This window comes from Thunnus albacares, chromosome 8 (assembly GCF_914725855.1).
Source record: "Thunnus albacares chromosome 8, fThuAlb1.1, whole genome shotgun sequence".
Lineage (NCBI taxonomy): Eukaryota > Metazoa > Chordata > Actinopteri > Scombriformes > Scombridae > Thunnus > Thunnus albacares.
The window spans coordinates 27354380-27373743 of record NC_058113.1 but is presented as its reverse complement, the minus strand read 5'-3'; the positions used below and the strand labels follow the sequence as shown (position 1 = coordinate 27373743).

The window sequence follows — 19364 nt, the reverse complement described above, 5'->3', positions numbered from 1 at the left end:
ATACCATCCAAAGTTTAAACAAGACTAAGTCAAAACCTAGTAGACCTAACCTGCCTAACCTAGAGGGCTATTAATCTGTACATCACTTGGTTACCATCTGACATGGACATTGTCAGCATTTTTAAGATGTTTGCTTTTGTGTTAAGTTTAAGTTTATTTGTATAGCAGTTTTCATACAGTAGTTGTAACTCAAGGTGCTGTACACGTAAAAAAAAAAAAAAAAAAACTGAAAATACATTGCTCCAGATCTTTGTGTAGATTATATGGTGCTTTTGTAAGAAGGGTTGAGTTAAGATTTAGGCTATTTTTTTTATATGTTTTATATAATGCAGAAACTATCAAGTTGATCATAAATACTGAGTGTAAATGACCCCAATACAGTGTGTTTCATGAGTGTAAAGTTTGCATTTGTAAATGTAATGTTGTTATATTGCTTTTTATTTTATTTACCATGAACACAGAAGTGCTTGGTTGGTACAAAATGCATCACGGGATACTTAGTTTCGGTTGACCGATTGTGTAACTTCATTACTCAGTCAGTGACAGACATTCGCGGCTGTAGGGCTGGCTCTGCTGTTGCAGTCTAGCCAAAAACTCTTGTGAAATAAAAAATAACATAAAGCATGCTGCATATAATTACAGTTCCCTCTTTTGCTATTTTTTTTTTAAACTGTCATTCAGTTGTCGCAACCAAATGTGACTTCTATGCTGTCTCCCTCGGACTACTGTGTGTGATCGGTAGAAATTATTTCCAGTGCAGTCTGAGCAAGAAACATGGAGCTGTATTACCTAGAAAATAAGTGAGCATGGAGCCTGAAGCACCAAAAAAATGACACTTAGTGTATTGAATAGTCAACCAATTCTCTTCTGGATTAATCATAATGGTCCACAAAATGTCAGCAAGCTGTGGAAAATGCCCATCACAGCTTCCCAAGCCGAAGAAGTTTACTGTCATAAAAAAGTAAGAAAAACAGAAAGTATTTGTATTTCAGAAGCTGAAACCAGTGATTTATTCACCATGTTTGCTTAAAAACTACCACCATTAATTGATTATCACAGTTGTTGCCGATTCATAGATTGACTAATTGATTAATTGACTAATCGTCGCAGCTCTCATATGATTGCATATTTACATTTTGCAGTCAGCACTCTTTTGCTGTTTGAGCACTAATGCATGCATTGTGGTTGCAGCAGAAACAAGAAAGAGAAGATTTAAGCATTGTGTGAGCAGCTGTGCGTTAACCCAGTCATCATGAGAATTTTAAACAGATTCATAGACTGATTGATGATTGATAATAGTTTGACTTTGGACCTCTAATGTAGTAACTGGATCATATTCCACTTATTTTGATATTGAACACATTTAAAGAGATTTACAGTTGTTTAAGAATTAGGATTTTGTTAATGAAGTAGACAGTTATAGACCACTCAGGAAAAACTGGGCTGGAAAATTCTATGCAGGCAATGATGAAAATAAGTAATGAATTTCTTTGACTTTTTTGATAATCTGTGAGATCTTGATCTGTGAGTTTTCATTCCCCTAACTCCCATTTTCCTCCATCTCTTGGTAGGCTGCTCTGCCTCTTTCTGTCCTGTAGGGGGAGTGAGAGGGCTGGCAGCGATGGCTGCTTGCCATCCTCCCCTCTTCCTCCTCCTCTCATCTAACATTAATCTGAGATGACAGAGTTTCATACTCCGCCGCCACGCACCAGTGCCCTGTCCCCCAAGTCATGTGTCCGGGCTGCACTCCCCCAACTGTGCCAGTGTCACGCAAGAAAAGATTACGGGCGGCACAAGCCTTGATTAGCCTGCAAATGTTAGAAGGAGCTGTGAAATAACAGAGAAGTAGATGTTGTACTTCAGCAATTTGAGATAACTATGATTGTTGAGTACATTTTCCTCTCTGTTAAAAGTGTTCCTTTGTACTACGCTGGGGGTCCCATTTGCAGCTTTGATACTGAATTTGAAAGCATTAGTGCATGAGCCGGTCTGCAAACAAGCCAAAGCACCTCGGTGGCTTTAGCCTGTAGCTGTTGTCACAGTGCATGAAGAGTGGCTCGGAGGTGGATAGTGTGTTTGCTTATGACCCTGGAGAGCACATTTAGGTGGCTTTTGTGTGGGAGTTGGAAGGATTAATTATGTAATAAATGTAGGTGGGCAGTGACACTCAGAAGAAAAGGTTGATTGTTTTAGTAAAATGGCTGACCTGAACCCTTCAGGTGATTTTAACAAAAGAAGTCTTACTATTTGAGTAACTATTACATGCCATATAGGTAAAAATTGTCACTCATTCAGAAATAAACCCTTTTTCAAAAGGTCATCCTGTACATACAAGGGTTGAAATGGCTTTTATCTCAGCATTCTGATTAATTCGCCTCTCCCTGTGGATAGTGTACCGTTTTTTTTTCTTTAATACCTTGGAGGCACCTAGAGAAAGAGGAAAACTAGGCCTACAGTAATTTGTCTCCTGCCAACTTACCAAGAGCAACTGCCAGATCTCAATGACCTTAAAAGCAATCCTCTGCCATTTATCATTTTTATTAAGAAGAATTGTACTTTGCCAGGTCTGTCTCTGTGGGATGTGGACACTTAGGGGTAATATGAACTTTTTCTATGAACTTAACATGTACGAGTTGAGGCAATGAACCACTGTAACTATAATTTACATCCAAAGTATTATTATAGTTTTTTTCACTACATTTACAATTGTAGAAAAGCAAAAATACTTTACTTTGCAAGCAACTAGCTAGGCGGTTGTTTCTGTCGTTTTCCTCTCAGTCCTCACTATTATACTTTTTTCAAACTGTAACTGTAAGTGACACTTAATTTTGCTCACTACGCATTTTGTGCACACTCAGGCAGGTCACAGTTTATAATGTGAGTTCCCTGCTTATTTACATCAAATCTTTGCACGTTACCTTTTACTCTGTTTTTTAGTATTTTTACGTTTTCACATCAGTTGAAGACAAAACAGTATTCCATGAGTTAAAAAAATATATAGATATAAAGTTAAATTTCCCTGCACTATAGCCAACATCCTACAGTATATATAGTATAGCCTACATCTGCAGTACTGTATATCACACCAACAATGAACAGATCTACTTACAAGTATTATGTGTGTATCCAAAGCCTGATATATCTTATTCCTCTGTGCCGTAGACCTCTGTTGCTGTCAAAGAACTATTAAAAATATGTCAGTGAGCCACACTGTTGCACTGAGTGACATGTTCTTTCATCACAAAGATAATGGGAATGGTAGTTTGTTTAAAAATGGCTCCAAAGACTAATAACAGCAATCACATTTTTAGTCTCCAGAGAGTAGTTCCATGTAGATGACAGATGCTACTGTGCATACGTGGTTCAAAATGTACAATGTAGTGCATTGTAAATAACTTTAATACAAAGTCAAGAGGTTGTGATATGTAGCACAACAAGCCAGTGAAGCTCTGTAAATAGGCAGTCAGGCTTTGGATACACACACAATCCTTGTAAGTACATTAATTTATTGTTGGTTTTGCTCTGCACATAAGATTAGTTCTGTGTCTGAAAGGCCGAACATGCTCAAAATGTCAGCCCTATTGGCTTTAGCATTGTATATTTGTTTGTGTATATATGTATTTCTGAGAGTAGGATCACTGTGTGTTTTATGAACTCTGTAGCCAGTGCCTGAGGTCAGGAGGAGGAGGAACATCTGTCCGTGAAAGGATGTTACCAATGCCTGAAGGACAAATCGTGCTTTTGGCTAGCTCAGCTGCCTATCATTATGCATGGAGCTGTGTGTGCGTGTGTGATCTGCTGAGGTGAAATTTATTTCTGTCTGTGCAGGTGTGTGGCCAAATTTTTGTTATTGCCTGCATGCGTGTCCTAATGCAGGTTCATGTGTTTGTTTGTGTGTTTGTGTATGTGTGTGTATATGTGTGTTTTTTTGTGTTTGAGCCAGAGTTAGACAGCCAGCGGTGTTTGATTACTGCCCCGTTAAGAAATAATGGATTGCACAGTTTTCACACATTACACACTCTATTTCTTGCAGTCTCACACACACATACACACTCCCACACTTTTGTGTCTTTCTCGCAGAGACATGTAATCTCTCTCTCTCTCTCTTTCTCACATCCACACAACCATACACAGCGTCCCACCATATTCCCCTGCTCCTCACAGCTGGGCCTGAGGAAGCAGTAGTGACATATGGGCTAGCCAGCCTGCAGCATTGCTCAACTCAACCTGCCAAGCTGAACAAAAACACCCTCCTCCCTCTTCAGATCAATGGCAGTCCCTTCCCTCCTTCTCCTTTCTCCCTTTCTTCCTCCACCACCATCTCTGCCTCCCTCGTCCAACACTACCATCCTTTTATCCATCCCTTTTTCTCCATGTAAGGCAGATATCTGTTTTATACAATGTGGTGCAGTGTTTGCAGCTTCTGACTGAAATTTAATGAGTGTGTTCATTTTTAATTGTCTCATTGTTAAAATTCTAATAAAAAATGGATCGATTTCAATTCTGCCCATTACAATAGTCGTCACGGATGCTTAAGTCCATCAGGCATACAATTTACAATTCAAATTGGATGAAATTGATTGCTGCACCACTAGTGTCAACAGAACCCAAACATGGCCCAGCACCTTAAATGACATATTAAAATATTCTTACATTTTAGTTTGATTCATTACAAGACTTATTTTGTGATGAAGCATTGTAATGTACTTTAATTGGGTGTACACACTCATCTACAGGTTACTTTAATTAGAGACAAACCCCAGATAAGTTGTGAGAACTGGTACAGTACTTGTACAATGTACTTTTGTACAGTGTGTTACCAAAAGTGTGATCATTTACTTAAAGACAGTGATAGTGTATGAACAGTGAGTAAACAAGATGTTTTGCCCATTCGCGATCCATTGCAGCTTTGTGTTTGGCTAAAATCCAAACACGTCGTTTCTGGTCTGTTTCACTTGGTTTTTCTGCTCCTTTATGTTATAGTTTTTATAATGTAGATTAATTGAAGCCTTTACTCTTTGTTGACTGTTTCAGATTATGGCAACATCTTCTGCTGTCAATTTTTTTTGCTTTTAATGGGTAGCTGATAGTAGACAAGCCGACAGGAAGCAAGGGAAGAGAGGGGGGCGTGACATACAACAAGGGTCCCTAGCTGCAGTTGAACCACAGACTTTGCAGTCATGTGGCATGCACAGTAACCACTCAGCTACCAGGGTGCTCCGAGATTAACATTTTTTTTGCCTTGTGAAGAGTCTGGCCCATCCAGAACAAGATACCCTAATACTGGCCACACTTGGTGGGGATCATTGACCGTATAAAAATGGATATTGCAATGTGTAACGTTACGCATTGGTTTGCATTGGAGCCGGTTTGAAGCCCAGTTGCTACATATGGTTGGTGGCATCTTCTCCATTTGGAGCCAGGACCTTCCAAATAAGGAGTGCAGTGTGTTGCCTTTCACGCTCTGGAAACACGCAAACGACGCAAACTTGGGCTAAGGTTAGCTACTTCATTTAGATTGTGCTAACAGGGCAGGTATTATAATCTAGTAACATATTGCAATAAGTAGTCCTACTCAGTATGAGTCCTGGAGCCAGGGAGAGCAGCAGATGAGTGAACTGTCATTCACAGCTGGCAATCAACGCCCACATCAAAACTGACATCAAAGCTACTATAAGTCGTCAAATCTTATTAACGGAGCAATCATTTCTAAAATGACCACAAGCAAACTTATTAGAGGGCCAAATTTATCAATTGAAATAGTAGTCAATTGTAGCCAGGGATTTTTTGGAACCAGCATCTAGCATCCATCAGTGGTATTGAACTTTGAAGTACTTAACGCATTTGCTTTAGCCTCAAGCTGCTGCTTGGTAGGGATATTTATGGCTCCCAGATAATGATTCCTGATTTAGTAAGCCCCTGACCTTCCGTCGAACCTTGTTCAACACATTAGTGCCTTTCAAGGTATCTTTAAAGCTATATTTCTGTATCTCTATGAAATTTGTTGGCGATATTAATGGTCCGCAGATGGTTTTCTAGAGGTGTTTCTAGTAACACTATGACCTTTCTTCTAGTGCCAACATCAGGCACAAGAATTATTCAAATCTAAAGGGCAGATTGCCATGAGATTTGCTGATTAGATGCATGCTTTTACAGAGAGTCATTTTTGATTTTAATGACCGCATGGCTGTTCCTCCAGCACCTGTCTCAGGATAAACTTGACATTGTTAGTCCCACTACTGGTAAGGCTCTAAAGGCTTCAAAAATGAAAGGCTTCATCGCATAGTGCTGCAACCCCCTCCCCACCCTCACCTTTTTGATGTCAGAATGTCAGACAGATGCTTGGCAAGTGTGCAGAGGTGAGAAAGTATGCAGGATTTTAACTTCATCCTTCTCGCAACTACTTCCATCACTTTCCAGCAAGTGAAAGACCATGAAAGACCATACCTTTGAGAAGATACTGTCCAAAAGTGTGAGTCATTATTCCAGTTGTACCAATTATTGCATCTCACGTAGCTATCACAGCTGACTTTTTGTGCCACCTTCAAGTTTGGCAGTGGAATAAGTAAAAACTCCAGTTCATTTCATGTGTGCACTGGCTTTAAGAATTGTTAGTATGTCGTTTATTCTTTCTAGTAGAGTGTTATGGATATTGCGGCCTGTAGGTGACACCATACCAGGTCTTTCAACAGTAATTATTTTAGCAGTGGCATATTGTGTTTTAAATTAAATTGTTCCATTAGGTTTGTTTTTAAGGTGTACTATCTGATATGGTTAAAAGTCAGTGAGGTAGTCTAATGCTGCCTCTCTGTTCTCTGTTGATGCTGAGTGCAGGTCTGCCAGCTTCCTGTGCCCACTCATGGCAACCCCAGAGAGCCAGTGTTATGTCTTCAGCTGCAAACTCTGCGACATCTGACCAATCAAATTCTGCCACATGCAGAGTAAAAATAGTTTCCAGGTGTCCCCCCCACTCTAAGTGGAGATGGGATGCTTACTGGTGGGCTGATGTGTCAGGGTGGGGGGTAAAAAGGTATTCTGGGTCTTTTCTGTGAGTCAAGTTGTCAGTGATGAATTGCACTGAGCAGGGCAACAGTAGGGGAGAGAATGAGTGGGCTTGTTCTTGTTCAAGCAGATGTGATTGAGGAAAATTACCATATTTAGCTCCTTGTAATTGGGTAGTGTTGACATCAAGATGGCTAGTCAAGAATTTAACTTTTTTAACAGTCATGGATTTAATTTAGCTCATGGATCATTCTAGACATTCGTGTACAGCTCATGTTGTGAAATACATGTTTGCACCCTCTTATTTAGATTCCAGTATGTAAAGAGACAGAGCTGATTTTGTTGATCTGTATGGAAAAAAGCAAAAAAGCTAAGCCTTAGCTTACAAAACATGTATTTTGTAACCCTCTCACAACTCATACAGTAGATAAAAGTAAATGCAGCCCATTTGTCTCCTCTGGATTCCATGGCAACAGCTGAAAATCTGGACAGAGAGAAACATCACTTTAACCCTGCTGAAAATCACTACTATCCCTTCAATAGCTGCAAAACCATTCAGCGAGATTACCTGGGATCTAAGTTTGCAACTCCTCCATACTCTCCTCCTGATTTCTCTGTCATGGAGTCAGGGCTGGCACAGAGCTCAGTCAAGCATTATGAAACTACTTTGCCGATTATATTATGTTTAGAAAGACTATAAAGCAACATGGTCGCAATAAAGCTACAGTATGCAACTGTGGCTTTCTTATTGCTCCTGATCAATGAAGAGCTGGTAGAATGTGAGGTTAATTCAGGTTTACTGTTATTCATTGGCACTAAAACATATTCAATTAGTCGAACAGAGTGCTCGGCCACTCTCTGCTGCGGTTTCCTACATTAATCTTGCAGAGAGAATTAAAAGAGGGTTAGAGAGAAGCTGTGTGCACTGACGAGACTTGGTTTCAAATTGAAGCAGGATGCACTAAGAAGACTTGGATTTAGATGGAAGCTGAGTGTCTTAGTTTTCTTTATTGTCTAATAATGTCACCCTGGTAAGAGGGATATTCTTAATAGGGCTTGACAGTATGGTGATAGAAATAATGCGAGACCATGTCAATTAACTATACTGTTTTTACCCTGGTAGCTATTAATCTAATATCTCTTGGGGTATTATGCTATTGTAAACTGTGATAAATATGATTTTATTCATATTGCCCACTTCTAATTCTTACTAAATGAACAATAACACTATATCCAAATGGTGGTAATTTGTAATAGAAAATAGGCAACTAAAGATTTTTGTTATTAGTTGTAGGTGTCCTGCATTGGACCAGTACTGACAGAGTGACAGAGCGCTAGTGAGACAAAAAAAAACCAAAAAAAAAAACCCTGACAAATGCCAAAACCTCTCAACACATAACTGCCTGAACAAAAGGGAGACTCAAGGCAAGGCAAGTTTATTTATAAAGCACAATTCATACACTTAAGGCAATGCCAAAGTGCTTTATGTTCATTTAAAAAATAAAAAAAGACTTTAAAATAGTGAAGAAAGAAAATGTAAAAGAAAATTTAAACGTGTACAGAATAAGAGGCAATCATGTGGAAGATAAATACTATATATAAATAAGTGAATATAGGCGATAAACACAACATTAGAAGGCAGCAGAGAATAAAAAGGGTTTAAAGCTTGCTCTTAAAGGCAGTCGAAGTTGGGGCTATTCGTAGATCATCTGGTAATTTGCTCCATAAGCGTGTCCCACGGTAAATTCTCCGAGTAAATTAACATACATGCTCTGTGCAGTCTCATACTGGACTCATAAAGAATGGATGCTGCTTAATATATTTTTCATCAGGGAGGTTGTCCTGTAATTTCATCATAACAAGCAATATGTTGGTACCAAGAAAAGACTGCATTAAAATGTAGTTTTGTGCACTTTGCACAACCAGCTACATAGAGTAATCACATAAGCAGTTGATTTATGATGTTTGTCTGTGATTAAGTTGGATAAAGAGACTCATATAAACAAGATTTTTGATGCTGTGATGTGAAGCATCTTCTGCTTTGCTGGTCTAACTAGATTATTGCAGTAGAGATATGTGCATTTATGTGCGTTTGTGAGTGTGCGTTCATGTGTCCAATGTGCGACAGCTGTAGCGTGGTAGTGGAGAATATTAGTAGCTTGAAGTGGAGCAGTGTCTGCATTAAATTTTTATGTGCCCTCGCTTTGATGGACACACATCTGTAACTACCATATAGTAGTTTTTGTGCATACTCAGATGCAGGGGAGCACAAACACAAATCACTCAAAAGCATGCAAAAACACACACAAACACACACACACACACACACTCTTTCATCTTAACAGCACTCCTTTAGAGTGAGTGGCACTCTGCTGTCTTGTGGGACATATGGCTCAGTGTGACCTGCTAGTGTCCTTCACTGTTGTTGGCTTCTCCCCAAAACCCCCTAGGCTGCACTATCCTGCACTACTCTCTGCAGTTAGTACCACCTTCTGACACTAGCTCTCTGTGTTCACACCAGCTCTTTTATGTCCCGACGTTGCATTTCTGTTAGTCAGTAGTTTCAAAAGGACACAGTCAAAAGCACAGCAGTATCGTATGAGAACAAACAAGGCTGCTATCGTTTCCAGAGACTCCTTGACTTTATGTCAGTAAGGACAAACAGAGGACAGTGACTGCAGTTCACTTTTAAAGGGGACATATTATACACATTTACAGGTCTATATTTTATTCTGGGGCTCTACTGGAATATCTTTGCTTGATTTAGAGTTGGAAAAAAAAGCTCCTTATTAATCTTATACTGGCTCAGCCCCTCAGTTCAGCCTCTGTCTGAAACAGGCAGTTTTAGCTCCTGTCTCTTTAAGGCCCCCCTTCTAAGGAGCCCACTGTTACCCAATGTTCTGATTGGCCAGCTCTTGCATGCTGCTCCTCAGCAAACTAATCAACGAATTATAGTAGTAGGATTTCACTACTTTTTCTTGTTCTTTTGTACATGTTCGAGCCGAAATCCAGTCCGAAAATATGAGAGTGGACATCGCAAACAACACATGGAACAACCTTAATACCAACCTTAGCAACCGAGGCTTCGGAACAGACGGCAGTTTATAGGCAACGATCTGACGTCAGGTAGAAAACAGGTAGAAAAATACGTTGCAAAGGGAGCATTTCTATATACCTTAACCTCAGGTTTTGGAACGTTGACCATGTTTAGCATGGATATCCGACCTTATAAATAACAGAAAATCACAAAAAGCATAACATGCCCCCATTTAAAGGGCTATACCTATATCCATGTTTGAAATCACTTTAAATTCATCATTTATTCAGCATTTATTAAAGCTGCAGTAATGTTTTTTTTGGTCGCTTGGGTGCACAACACAACAAGCTCAAATACACATCCATTACATACTGTAAATTATCACTCTATAAATATGTTGCAGCCAATATATCAACACGCAACACCTTAATAATTTACTGTTTACACATCTGGCAGATGTGTGCAACATTTTCACACATTTGGAGTTGTGTTTATGTTCACATTAGGAATTTAAGTCCGATATTAATCTCAGTCTACTGCAGTCGAAAATGGGATTGATTTAAACAATACTGACAAGCCGTAAAACCAGTACAATGAGCTGAATGAGGCTAAAAGGCTGTAGGGAGGTGAGCAGGACTGCAGAGTTGAGTGATAATTCTCTGTGGGTTTGTCACATTTGATCCATTGTTTATTTATTCTTGATTAATAGCGCTGTAAATGTGCAGGAAGCTGTGGGAAATGTACAAATGTTGATATCTATGCATCACAGTATCATATTTTGAAATGAATTTCAGACATCATGTTTTATTATTATTTTGTGTATTTCTTGGTGTACTAGGGCTCAGCACCAACAACGTACTAGCATTGGTGTTGAGACAAGATTTATGGTTGTGTATTTTGTCTTGCACACTGTATATTCTGAGTGTAACTGATGTTTCAAAAGGACTAGTGTTTCTGATTAGTGTGGCACATTCTCCCATTTATTTTCCCTCAAGTCTCACTTTTATGAATTCAGGGACTGTGGGGCCAAAGTTGACAGAGCTGTGAAGTGTGGTTTATTTTTTCTTTATATTTTTAGTTTTCTTTTTTGCTTTCAGCTTTCAGCTCTTCCAGATCAGACATAATGTATCATGCTATGAACTGCTGTGGTGGATGATATCTTTAAAACGCATCTCAGCTTTGTCTATTTGCAGATAAGCCATTCTCTCAACTTTTACTTTTGTTGAATGATAACAATGTGCTAATACGTTTGAAAAACATGACGCAACTGGTGGCATGTGGATTGCATCTGTTCTTATGTTCATTATCTTTGGATGATTTTTTTTTTTTTTTTCTGTTTCATTGCTGTTGAAAGTTGCTTTCACAGAAGTTTATCAGTTCATTCATCATTTTTGAAATATTATATGTGCTTATCATACATCTATTTTTCATGTGTTTTGTAATCTGTTTACTCTCGATCATTTTCATAATTCTCAGATAATCATTTCCTGTCCATAATTAAGATCTAACATAATTTTTTGCCAAAGCTGTCCTCCATAGCTCTAACTCTAACTGTATTGCAGTAATTTTTTTGAGCATAATGTGACACAGAATGATTTATCTCATGCAACAAAGAGAAGGACAGAGGGTACACTTGTGTATTGATATTCTGTACAGTACTTCAGGATGCAGTTCTTCAGGAGGGTGTGTTTGTGTTTTGACCTTGTGCTCTCTCTGTGCAGGTACACCCTTTGCTGATGCGCGAGAGGCGCTCAGAGTCTCACAGGAACAAGCTACTGCGGCGGACAGTCAGCGTTCCTGTTGAGGGAAGGCACCATCCCGAGATGGGTGAGCTGACAAACTTTTAACATCAAGCTTTAATTTGAAAATATTCTTATCGAGATCTTAATGAAGGTACTTCCAGTGGTTGTTTTTTTGTCATTTGTCTCACAGGATCAAATCCAGTTAAATTTTTTAGTAGCATTTTTGTACATTCCAGCCCACTCAGTATGTGTCCAACTATGTGGAACATTTTGTGACAATGCCATGGATTCTTCTCAACTGTAATTCAGCTCCTCTTCCTCTTGTTCATTATGATTTTCACAAACATTATCACCTGCATTACTTTAGGTTAACTTGCCTATAATAATAGGATAGTTGCATAGCAACAACAATGATGTAAAGCTCTTTGCATCCTTTGAGCCATTACTCTCTCTGTTACTAGCACTGTCACAGCAGAGATAAAAGCATCCCATCTGATGAGGGCTTAAGGCAGCTGTTTTCTGTCTGCCACAATTCGACTTGCTATTCTTTTGTCAGGCCTGGTGATTCATCAGTTATCTTGCTTTGGAATGAAATTCATGTATTGATAACTTCATAATCATGTACATCATTTGAGCTCTTTGTCTCTTTCTGTCTTTTCTGTTGATAAGTCTTTATTTCCTCCTCAATCTATCTAGAGATTTAACTTCTTATTATATTTTTGCTGACATTTTTTCTTTCACATCTTTCTTTGTGCTTTTAATCACGTCATCTTTCCTCCTATCTGCTCTTAAGTTTAAGTTTATTTATCTGTATAGCACTTTTCATACAGTGGTTGTAACTCAAGGTGCTGTACACATAAGAGAAACATTAAAAATAACAAAACATTAAGATACATTAAGAATAAGAGGACATTCAAAATGAGACATTAAAGTGCAATAAACATACATAGGTAGTCAATTGAAGGCAAGTTTGTATAGGTAAGTTTTTACTCAGCTTAAAGTTACTCAAACTTAAAAGTTTTATCTCTCTGTATTGTCTTCTCAATCTCTCCTTGGGCTCTGTGAAACTGACCATCTGATAGCTGTCTTCCTCTGTTTGTTTTTGCCTGACTCAGTCTCTCTGGGCCCTCTACAAATGTCCTGCTCAGTTTCTCCCTCTTCCTTCACCTTCCACCTCTCTGTCTCACTCAGCTATTTTAAGGGCCTCCCTTGCGTCTCCCTCCGTCTATGATTCTACTGTTGCTGCTGCCTCTTTCCTCCCAAACAGTTGTGCTGATTCAACTGGATAAATATTTCCCTCAGTTTTCATGGTGGCTGGCTGTCTGACCTCGAAGCGGTCAAGCACTGACACATCAGTTGACATGGTCACGACACGTTTTGACATATGCTGACATAGCAATGCCAGTTCATATTGCCCATGTGTACGCATATTATAAACACATTCACATATTTGATTATACTATGCTGCAGGCCATAATGCACTGACACCATTATGGACCATCTGTGGTGCCCATGCCCAAAAAGCCAAAAGACATTAATGGACCACAAGCAATTAATTATTTAATTATCAGATTAATAAAAAAAAGCAAATGGAGGTTGTCATAAGTAAGTCTACCGGGAACCACGTGACCTTTTCTATAAAGTCTCTGAGCTGATGAAGTCAAGTAAAGTCAGTTTTATTTGCACAGCGCCAAATCACAACACAAGTTATCTCAGGGCACTTTTCACATAGAGCAGATCTAGACCGTACTCTTTAATTTACAGAGACCCGACATTCCCCCATGAGCAAGTACTTGGCAACAGCAGCAAGGAAAAACTCCTCTTTAATGGGAAGAAACCTTGAGCAGAACCAGGCTCTAGGTGGGCGGCCATCTGCCTTGACCGGTTGAGTTGAGAGAGAAAGAGGGAGGGGGAGAGAGGATAGAGAGACACAGAGAGAAGCACAGCAACAACAATAATAACAATAACGACAGTAAAAATAACAGAAATATGACTAATATAATAGTGGTGGCAGTGGGCAAATATGACTAATAATAATAGTACTAGCAGTGGGTGTCAAGCTGGACCAAAGGGACAGCTAGTGGTCCACAATCGAAGGTTACCTGCAAGATAAGAAAGCACAAAACTGATGGTTTTGAAGATTCAGTGACAAAACTAAATCAATGAGTTAATGATGATTGAACATCAAGATTGTTTAATGAGTCACTGTGTGAAAATATATTGTATATTGTGTTTATTTTGAACTGTAATGGTGTAAATGTTGTACTTTTTCATAGATTTAATGTGTAATCTGATAGAAGGTGTGTGCCATACTGGTGCTTTTAAGTGGCCAATGGATCAGATCTGTGGTCTTACTGGACAGTTTCTCTGAATCTTAGGAACCGTATGAGTGTAAGATCATTTGTTCTCATCAAAACTACCTTCAATAAATAAAGGTACAATAAGTAAATCAATCAATACTGTCAGTAAAGCTCACAGTCTTTATGGCTTGTGCAAGAGTAAAGTTCAGGCTAAAATATGTAGATCAGTATGCTTGCACCCAAAAGTCGAGCTTTTAATGAATATGTAACATCTCAGCACTAATAATATTAATCTAACAATGAGGAGGCATACATTACAGTATCATCCACTATCCATATCAATAGTAGCAGCAATATTTTATTGTCTCTAAGAGAAGCTTTTCAGGTGTAACCTCTGACTGTTGAAGCACATAATATGGTCTTATCTAAAGAACCCTACAATAGCAAAATTCTATACATTTCCTTCATGGATGGCCCTCTTTTGAAATAAACTCTGAATAATGTCAGCGATGGCAATTAGTATCAGAGCTATGTTCTCTCTACTGAGCAACACAGGACCACATTAGCTATTTATATCAGTTAAGAGGGTGTAACCAGGACCCAAACAATACCAAGGTCAAATGATTTGGAAGGGACAGTGTGAGTCTCAGGGTCATGCTGCTTTTTTGTCTGTCCATAAAGATAATTTATGCATTTCAAGGTTCTGTAAATATACCTCTAAACGAGGCTTACATTTAGCACACTTCAGAAACATTTAAGACCATTCATTCCCCTCCAAAATGATGAATGAAATGAAATTGAAAAAGCCATCATCAATGGATTCAAAAAGGATAGAATATTTCCATATGCTGAGAGAAGAAAAAACTGGAGATACTGCAGCTGCTGCACCTGCTAAACTCCCATCCATGTGTTTGTGACAACACTAATACGTCAACTGTGATTCATTATTCATCACAGGGGTAAAAACCTACATTTTTCACATGAAATTGATGAATGGAGACATTTGACAACAATCCCAGCTGGATGCCTTATGTAGTGACACTCTCAGATGGAAGATATTGGGCTCTACAGTCGATGTGCGATTAGTCAAACGTACAACGCCTCAATAGGTTTTTTTTTTATACCTCTACCACTGTCACAACAAATCAACTGATGCAGATGTTTTCATTTTCCCTTTTTCATTCACTTCCGCGTACCTTTAATGTTCCAGAAAACATTTTTAAGTTGAGGAGGTAATTAACGTATAATGAAGACATTAATTTTGCTGGATAATTATAGTGCAGCACAAGCATTTTATGCAAATATGGGGCTTAGTTAACATTTCATGATGGTGACAGGGGAAATTGACTTTTCTTAACTAGACAAAAAATGTTTCTTCCTCTTCTGTTTGTTTTATGTTTAGTTGCAAACTACTAATGAGTAAATCTATTATGAAACAAGTGTATGATGTGATTATGACTGATCATTTTGTTGCACTGAATATTATAGAATTAAGATTTGACTCTAACCAATACAGATTTTTGAGGCTGACACCAAATTTAATATTACTCTGAGAATGATGAATGATATTTACATGCATTTTTAACATAAACACATAATATAAACAAAGCTCAAATTTAGATATTAAAGAGTTGTGCTAAAGATGTAATCTGCAGGATATTTTACAGTTCAACAATAAATATTATAATAAAAGTTCTCAGTAACACTCTCTCTTTTCCCTTAATGGGTAACATGGCCATCGGTATTGTAATGTAAGAGTCAGGACAGTAAGTTAGTTGAGGACACTTTGTATAATTTCTGGCTAATTTCCTTAGCATTATAAGGTGATCAATTCTCCATGCTTCATTTCAAATGATGTTGTTGTAGTTAATACACAGTGGGCAAACAAAAAGAAAACATTCACTTTCTCCTCCTCTCTCCCTCATTAACCTCTGGAGAATGCGATATAATAATCCACATTAATGAATTTGGCCTTTAATGCTTTGTGTTCAAATTGTACATTGACTCCATCTAAGGCTGCTCTGTTATTGGGAGAATCCTTATTATCTGAATGATTTAACCACAGGGAGAAAAAAAAAAATTGTAGCACTACAAAGCTGATTGGTTGTGAACTTCGGTTGAATAATTTTTCAGCCACAGCGGCTTAAACATACAGTGCCTTCTCCTCAGTTTGTCCTTGCAGATCTCTCTTATTCCTGTAGCCATCCCAGCTTAGCAGACAATTGTAATAAAGCAGGCTCAGCTGAGCAGTTGTTCTGCTGCCCTTTTCAACGTATGACCTTCACACAATATTTGAACAGTGAATTTCAACTCTGATGCGGCATTCTAGGCTCTTTTTTTTATGTCTGTTGATAGAATTTTTTCAAGATATAGATATAAATAATACAGCATCAACATCAGCAAGGATACCAGATACTGAACCTCTACCACATGGCCTTTGCCCAGTTCCATCTGTTCTCTACAGTCCTGACACCATCCTACTCCACTCACCCACTCAACAAAGCCCCGTAGGCTATGTATGCCTTCCCCAAAAAGAGTAGAATACAAAGATGACACAATAAATTAAAGACAATAAGGAAAAATATGAAAAGAAAAAAAAGTGTTCCTGTGACTTTCCACTGTTGTTAGAGTTGAGACAAGCATCATGAGTCATCTCAAGAAGATTAAGACAAAAGGATATGGATGAATTCCCTGCATTACTGAATTACTGCATTACTTTTTAGCTTCTGCGTTTGAGGGCAAACACATCTTTATACATCTCTTTGAAATAAACATAACATCTGCATGCTTTTCAGACACAGTTTTTGAGTGATTCCACTGAGAGATAATGAGATAGTTTGCAAGTTACAAGAAAAAGCTACCAAATAGTACTTGTAACATAACTGTATTCTCTGGGTTTACACGATTTTGCTTTTCTGCTTAGAATTAGCATACATGTAGACACGAGTTTGATCGCAACATGTGAACACACTGTACAGGGTTTGGGATTGATAAGATATTACACGTAGAGATGGCAGGTACCACTTCATGAGTTGCATCTTAAATCTGGTCATTGTTTTGCCAAAATACACCTAAAAGCACCATTTCTGTCTTCGTCTTATGGCTCAAGGAGTGCAGTAATGTTACACAAAACTAGTGTTATTTAGCTGTATTTTGCAGAGCCGCCTGTCTGTTTGGAATAATAAGCATACGGATGGACATTGGAAAAGTAGATTATGCTGCAGGAATGGGTCGAGAAGGTTACACGGCTGCATCTATTGACATTTTGATTCATTTTTTGAAAATAAATTACGATCCTGTTGCAGCCACTTGTGATGCTGAATGTACGTGAATGTTTGAAACTCTAGTCACTAGTGACAAACTCAGTCACTTTAAGGAGATGCATGCATGTGGGAGGGGTGTGGAGAAAAAAATCATAATGAAGGGGTGCCACAATTTTTTATCTATGTTATTGTATATCTGTAACAAGCTACCCTCATAGGTACTGCTTCTTTTGTCATTTAAGTTAATGGCAAATATTAGCCTATAAAATCTAGATACTGGTGAATTTTGGCATTTTAACTTGACAATGGATACAAGAAGAGAGTTGTTCATCAATTTTATGCTGATCAAGTATTCCATTATCTTGACACATTACATTATATTGACTTATCGTTGCAGTTCTACTCAAATACTGCATCCCATCTCTCAGTACACCCAACTCCAGACTGCTACCCTTGCAGAAGTCACAATGCTGAATTACTTTCATATCTCTGCTTTTATATGATTACAGCACACCAATGAGCCTTACATACATGTACACTCAATATTGATTCGGAGCACTTTGCTGCAGTTGAAATATCGGACCTTAATGTACAGTAAAGTTACCCCAACCAGTAGCAATATGTCCCTTGATCCACTGACCTGCCAAGCTCACCTTAACCTGCTGCTGTGGTGTGTGAGGGTCTTAGAGGGCTGACAAGCTGTCAGGCTGTAAGTGCAGTTATTACATTTTCACTCAGATTTCAAACAGTCAAGGCAGATGGCCGCCCACCTAGAGCCCGGTTCCACTTGAGGTTTCTTTCCTTGCCGCTGTCGCCAAGTGCTTGCTCATGGGGGGAATGTTGGGTCTCTGTAAATTAAAGAGTACGGTCTAGACCTGCTCTATGTGAAAAGTGCCTTGAGATGACTTCTGTTGTGCTTTGGTGCTATATAAATAAAAAAAAAAACCTGACTTAATTTGAACAGTCTGAAAAACCTGATTGGTTCATTAAGTGAACCCAGGAAGAGTCACAGAAGTGCATTTTAAAAGATGTTTAAGTGCTTAAATTGTCATTTTCAGTGTAGAAAAATTCAAGAATGAATTTAAAATCTAATGCAGTGATATATAGACCAGCATAATTAGCTGCTTCAGTGTTTTGGGATCAGTGACAAGAGTTCATTTAGAGGGTTATGACAGTAGAACCATTTTACATCAATGTGAGCTAGAGTAGCAGTGTTGTGCAGGGGTGACAGTTTATAAACCCTGTGATTCAGTCTCTGAGCCCCCCCCCCCCCCAAAAAAATAAAAAAAAGAAACCCAGGCTAGTGTTTGGAGAGATTTGCTGAATCATCTGGCTGTCTTGCCTTTGGAACTGCGAATGAATACAAATGGTTTTGCTACACGGCTTTTGATGGACGTTGGCACAGAAGCCTCCTGAAAACGAGTGCACCACTTTATGAAGCTGCATTTCTGCCGGGTTGGATCAATAGACTGTCTGATTAATGCTGCACTTTTGTAAAGTGTTTTGAATGCATTGAATATTTTACTGAATTGTATATTTGAGCGTATGCAAACAATTACTCATTATCATACTGGAAATCATACTTAGTTGGTTCTTGGAAGTTGGTGGAATTTATGTGTTTAACCAGGGTTAAACCAAAATAAAGGCTTGATGTAACTCGACTTAAATGAAAATGAGTTATCTGATAACTATGTCAAACAAAGACATCTGCGTACTTTTGTATTGTACGGTTTTTGGTCTTTCTCAGTTCTCAAACTCTCAAACTTTTCCCATCTTCCATCACCACAGACTTTCAAAGACAGTCAAACCAGAGTAAAAGTACCAAGCAGGCTGTTTTATAGAGGATGAGTCTACACAAACAGTTAGCATCTATATTTCTTATATCTGTGTGTGTGCAGTGGAGCCCTTGAAAATTAAGCCAAATAGACCCCGGTTATAGCATATTATGCATGTAATAAGTCTCTTTTGTCATCATTTTTAAACAAACTTAAAACTGTCTAAAGGTTTAATTTTGGTACTG

At 38.4% G+C, this 19364-nt stretch overlaps 1 protein-coding gene across 1 annotated transcript in view; it reads left to right on the top strand.

The window, feature by feature from the left end:
* The window catches only part of syngap1b (synaptic Ras GTPase activating protein 1b), a 131839-nt gene that overhangs the window by 37876 nt on the left and 74599 nt on the right, over positions 1-19364 (top strand). Inside the window, exon 3 of the mRNA XM_044359207.1 lies at positions 11761-11866. Coding sequence (XP_044215142.1) covers positions 11761-11866 — 106 coding nt within the window. The remainder of the gene's footprint in view (positions 1-11760; positions 11867-19364) is intronic.